The sequence below is a fragment of the Pinus tabuliformis genome, chromosome X (genome assembly GCF_031772625.1).
Source record: "Pinus tabuliformis cultivar Carrire ecotype Pingquan chromosome X, CPIR1, whole genome shotgun sequence".
NCBI classification, from domain to species: Eukaryota; Viridiplantae; Streptophyta; class Pinopsida; order Pinales; family Pinaceae; genus Pinus; species Pinus tabuliformis.
In genome coordinates this window covers 1,170,200,277-1,170,206,515 of record NC_142308.1, presented here as the reverse complement: position 1 = coordinate 1,170,206,515, position 6,239 = coordinate 1,170,200,277, and the positions used below count along the sequence as shown (strand labels likewise).

The 6,239-nt window shown below is 36.4% G+C and overlaps 1 protein-coding gene across 1 annotated transcript; it reads right to left on the bottom strand.

Annotated features, from left to right (window-relative positions):
- Positions 1 to 3,024: 3,024 nt before the first annotated feature.
- On the bottom strand, positions 3,025 to 5,709 carry LOC149144082 (glucan endo-1,3-beta-glucosidase 3-like). The gene is made up of 3 exons (XM_089452026.1): positions 4,584 to 5,709; positions 3,685 to 3,712; positions 3,025 to 3,502 (listed from the first exon to the last, which is right to left on the bottom strand). The coding sequence occupies exons 1-3, from the start codon at positions 5,707 to 5,709 to the stop codon at positions 3,274 to 3,276; spliced, it is 1,383 nt and encodes a 460-aa protein (XP_089308152.1). The 3' UTR covers positions 3,025 to 3,273.
- Positions 5,710 to 6,239: the final 530 nt, after the last annotated feature.

Genomic DNA, 6,239 nt, shown 5'->3' with positions numbered 1-6,239 from the left:
AACCTTTTGATACACTTGCTTTATGAAGTGGAAACTTGACTTTATATATATATAGACGTTGTTTAAACATGTTATGTTTTGGACTTTTGGGTGGAATCTGGGGAAGTTTTTTTTGGGCAAACCTTATTTTTTTTTTATTAAAATGGGCTATTGATTGCATATATAGATTCAACAGCCAGAAAAACCCCTAGCATGCTCAGATTGTGGAAAATTTTCACCTCAAACTTGTGATTCCATAAAATTCCTACTCAATTAGCAAAATCTTCTAAAATGTAACACATATATATAATACATGTTATATATAAAACATAACTTCAATTAAATTATGATATAAAACATGTGAGTAAATATTTAAATAATATGAGATAAAACTTAAGGATTAAAATCCTTATTACTTTTTCCCGATATGAATTTTTTTTAATGGATGATCAAAATAATCTTTCACCTTTGAATTTCATCGGAAAACATTTTTCAAAATTTAAACCCGTGCTCTAAACATCTTAATATGTATATTACAAATTTCAAAAAAACATTGTTTAAAACTTTATTAAAATTTATAAAATATTTTTTCAATACACGTTAATCAAATAAAGTTTAAAATCCAGTTTTTAAAACATTATTTAAGTAGACGTGAAGGCCCATTTCAATGCACATATAAACCCCATCACATCCGAGCAAGGGATCAATGCACCCTTGATTTTACATGAATTGCATCTATCCATTGCAAGTGGTATTGACCCTTCGATCCCCTAAGAGCTCATCTTCTACAATTGAATCTCTTACCCTTCATAACCTGATACCAAATATTTTAATGTATCATATAAGGTTTAAAAAATAATTTAATAATATTATTAAATTGATATGCATGGGAACGCACTTGATAAGGAACATGAGTAATGCAAATCATATTGGATCAGATTATTCCTTAAAAAACCTTTTATTATTCTTTATAATTATTATCTAATTAGTCTATGCATAAGATCCCACCTCATATTCACATGTGAAATTTTATTGGATTAAAGAGAGAGGTTAATTCACGAACAATTTCCCATACAATATAAATGAAAGTCGTTCATCCCTTGGATCCCATGGAATTCGTATGTTGGCTGTAAAACTTGAACACACTCAGCCTCCGATATCATTACAAACTATCCATTAGTCCCTTCGAAATTTATTGACTCTTTTATCTAGTTTATTGAATAGCATTGAAAGTCCCTCTCCGAATTCATTTTACTTTTGAAAAATGATAATGTTTCATATTTTAGGGTTTTCATTATAGTTGAGAAGAAAAATTTACCAATATTTATGGCAAGGGTTTAAACAAGAAGACAAGTAAAACTAGCAATTGTCCCAAAAGGTACAAGGAGAGGCCGATAGGATTATTTAATTGGAATTTTTGAATTTTTCTAGAAGAGTTAATTGGTTTGTGGAAAACCTTGTTTTCTTGGACTGGATCATTGTGCAATTACTTTTCTTTAGATGTTTTGTTTATATCTATATTACAAGGAACACATTGAATGTCTTATTTCATTTCTGCTATCCTTACTAATATCTTGTCCGTGCTTTTTCTTGATCAATTTGATGAAATATTCCATTATCCTTTGGTCAAAGTCCTCACCTGCATATTAGTGTACATCCTGGTAAGTTCAAAGCTCGAAAACCAACCAAAAAAGTCAATCATAACCACCATGCACGTATTCATATTCATAATGTAAAACTGTGCACGTATTCAAATTCATAATGTAAAACTGCGAGACAGAGTTCAGACAGAGTACCTCCAAGATAGGTATCACCGTTTGTAGCGAAAACCTCAAAAGCTTTGTTGTCAATAGTCAGAACACTGACATCAAACGTGCCACCGCCAAGATAAAAAACAACAATATTTTCCTCTCCACCCTTCTTGTCCAAGCCATAAGCTATTGCTAAGGAAAAATATTTACAAAGCTAATAGTAAAACTATACTTGCAGAGTGATAGTTCTACGTGATACAGAATGAAAGTTCTACATCATATAAATTATGAAAGGCAAACCAAACTACAAAAGACCTGAGACCCAGTACTCTGAAAACCAACCAGATCGATACAACCTGAAACCAAGTACTCTCAATACCAACCAGATCGATACAACCTTTTGTATGAGCTGAATATCCATGTATAAGCAATGAAACAATAAAACAAGAACTGTCCAACAAGGCTGCAATTTTTCTAATTAAAATATCTCCCACAGCAACGAGTTCATAACAGAAATTTAATGGCACTCCCCTGCACACACAATTTACATATTAACACTCGATTGCATGCATGCCTGCTTCTAAATGGTGTCCAGTCCACACTCTTTGCTTAAATGCCAATATCTATTAAGAAAAAACTACTGCACTATTACCAATATATTGTGTTAACAACATATGACCAGGCAATTGGGTATTTAGATATAGCTGTTGGTTCCGGTGAAAAATACATCCCCACCAATAACGCACAGGAAAATGCAAAATACAGCTAAAATAAATATTTGAATGAAGGTTAGCAAGAAGATGAAGATGAGATACCATTCTTTTAAAACAGTTTTATTATCAAGGCCCACATCTCCATAGTTGTCAATTGCATTGTTTGATGATTGATCCATCCAAACAACAACATCCGACCCCAGAAGATGAGCATGGCTTTGAATACAAGATGGATTTTAATAACAGTGATAATGATATACTTTGTTTGCTTGAATACCAAGAAGCTCCTAGAAGAAATCTACTACACTATATCATTTATTGGATTTTAATTGATACAGGCATTTAGGTCTTCAGAACTGGCTGCTGCTAGCATTTTTGCTTCTACCAACAATGTTCCAACACACAGGAAGATGCAACTGAAATAAGTAGTTGTTGCCACATAGTGCTCACACCTCAGACACTCCTGAGGCAGGACAACTGCAGAGCTATTCTGCTGCCAAAGTTTGTTAATTAAATTCTTAATTCCGAAAACTATGGAGTATAGCATGAAATCAGGACGCTGGAGAAAATGGACAATTGTTTGCTCTTGTAAAGCTTTTACTTGATAGTGAACTAAAAAATGTGGCACCAATTTGTCCCAGTGAAACCTGCATACCAACTATATTTAACCTCTCTTTCCTACAAAGTGAAAGAATTACCTGAACTGCACTGGTGTACCCATTTTCAAAGTCTCTCCTAGCGTTCCCCCATTACATCAAAAAAAATGTTGGGACAAATGGGATCGAACTCTGGAGAGTTTTTCTTGTACATCCTCTAGCTCTCTGTCTACACTAGCTATTCCAACTAAAACATCTTGATGTTTCTCCTCGATTCACCCAATAGAGATCGATATCATCTAAAGCTGTTTTGCGACCATCATAGATACAATCAAAGAAAACAGGAACACAGAAGAATATGGATGTTGCATCACCATTATTGCCCGATGTTGGTGGAATACTAGTACCACCCAAGCCACCAGATGCAGGTATGCTTGTATTAAGAAGTGATGAACTGCTACTGCTGCAAGTAATTTGGAAAAATCAGAATGCTACAAAACTATAAGCTGAGATATAACATAAAATATATCAAAAATCCAGTAAATCTTGATTCTCAATTCTGTATGAAAACTTGAAAAAGTACTTATTGTAGAACAGAAAAATGAACAAAAGATAGGAGGAGGAATGCGGTTCCTTAGTATATACCTTTGTGGAAATGTGCATGTCCCAGTACCTGTCATCACAAAATCCGTAAAGGAAGATTTGCATGAGTGCAATGCATTCTCCAGTCTCACACAATTTCAAGCCTCAATTTGTATATCATGTTAACCCATGAAGGGAAGATTTTCGAAAATGTATAATGTCAAGCATATTAATCACAGTCAAATATCTTGAATCTAGCAGAACCAAAACGGTGCACAAAAAACAAAAACGTCTTTTATATTCATATAAACTGGAACAGTAAAATTTGCAGAAGACAAAGTGGGTATAAAGGAAACTTAGTATGCATACCCTTAGCTTCTCATAACAAAATCAATAAAGAAAAAAAGTAATATGCAATATATCCAGGCATAAATGAAAGTTATGTTGTATGCAAAAGAGCAGATTGCCTACAAATATAACTCTCTCTTAATACATCACACAGTTCCATCATTAAACCAAAAGGAAATATCCTGAACAATACAAGTTATCCATAACGAGTGTTTACATGTGAAGGTTGCATGCAGTTTCAAGGCAGACAACAGGCAGGAAATGGGTCTATAATCATGTCACTTACTTATCATGGTGGAACCTACAATGGGAAAATGTATATCAGCGGAGGATGTCTTTGCATTCAGATGAGATCAACTAGGCATGGAAGTGGGTAGATGAATCATATGCATGCAACTCAACTATCATCTAACACAATGTAAAGATGAGACTCAGCGGAAGGTATCCAAGAAGTTGACGCAGTGAAACAAAACAAGCAGACAACAAACTATGTAAAAGTGGATAAAATGTTTATCGTCACCACAGGACCATAGGAATCCATATAAACTGAGAAATTCAATGAAAAGAAAAACAGGGGGCAAAAAACAAACTTCGCATAAGGGCATATAGCTTACTTGGATCTTGAGTAGTCACAATTGCATTGCCAGCAAAGTCACAAGTACCAGGGGCCATGCCATTCTTCTTGTAGTAGCTGTCAAAAGCATAGCAAGCATGAAAAAAAACAGTATCTGGGTTATAGCACGTGCCACTTTGTTGAATCGCTGTACAGTCTGCACCTCCAAGCCCGCAAGCATAGTTCAGAGCAACCTGCAAGCTTGAATCAGGGGTACCAGGCTTTGCTACACACCAACTTTGGCTTGAGCTGGTTGTCGGTGTTGTTGTGGTAGATGTTGAGGGAGGGGTGTAAGGGGTAACTGTTGGGGTGGTAGGGGTTGTTGGTGTGATTGTTGTTGGAGGAGGAGTTATTCCTATTGGTGTTGTGGGTGTGGTCGTGATCGGAGTTGGAGGAGTTGTTGTAATAGGTGTAGTTGGAAAAGTATCAAGCTGAGATCCCAACTCACTTGTCTTCTTCCTGGTAGAGTTAGCTTTATTGTCCAAAAGCTCCCTAGAGTTTGAGCGGAACAGTTCTTCCCCTTCTCTGCTCAACTCCTTCAGCATAGAAACGTCCAAAGAACTCATTTTCACTATTATTGTCCATATCCGAGCCCTATTCATACTTTGGGCAAGAACTTGATCCCTGAGATTTTTGGTTATTAAAAAGGTCTTCATTGTTTCGGAAAGCAGACCTTGATCATTAATAACTATGGGAATATCAGGATAGTGAAGAAATGCCATAGCATTTCTGGCAGCAACGACTACAGAGTTAATGAGGTCTTCTTCACTATGTGCAAAATCTCTGTTAAAGTCAGTGTTCAGTATCAGAAAAGAACCTGTCTTTGAGACAAACGCCAGCAGAGGGTGAAGAACCCACCTCAAATCCTTGGTGGAAGAGGATGGAGGCACACTAGATGCATCTTGAATCAAAGTGGATGAAAGTGTGGTTGTGACCTTGATATGCTTATCTAGATTTGCATCCACAAGAGCAGAATAAATGGCTTTCATAGTAGATACCAATGTCGATACTGCTTCTTCTGATATCCCTTGATGGTTAACAATGATACTGGTTATGAGGGTATCAGGCATGAATGATCCAGGTGGATATTGGTGGCCACCTGCCAAGTCCACCTGGACCCCCACCATTGTCTTTCTCAGCATTTTCAGTTTCCTTAATTGTAGCACAACTTACTATTTTTAGCAGTTTTTTCGGGTCCTGAACTTCCGGAGCCGTTTTGAGGCCCTAAACGACGTTTTTTTGGGATTCTGGGGCTACATGGGTCATGGGTCGCCTCCCAAAGTGGTAGTACTCGGATAGATCTTTCTAACGAGCTATCGTACGCGTCAAACGGAGATCGTATGCCAAAGTTACGACCCCGGGAAATTGATGTACCAATTTACCCAAACGGGGCCCACAATTTGGCGTTTCATCTTCTAGGGCTAGGTTTCGGGATGTGAAGGGTTTTCCATTGTTTCTCAACAATAAATAGGCCTTCGAGCCTCATTGTAATTCAGTTTTAGAATAGTTTAGAGGCATGTAGCCATCACATCTCTTCTCAGAGATAAGCTACCATCGCCCTAGCTGGTTTATTTCCATTTCTAGTTGTAAGCATATTTCAGTATTTTCCATTAATGAAATGAAGTATTATTTCCGCTGCATCTTTGTGTATATGGTT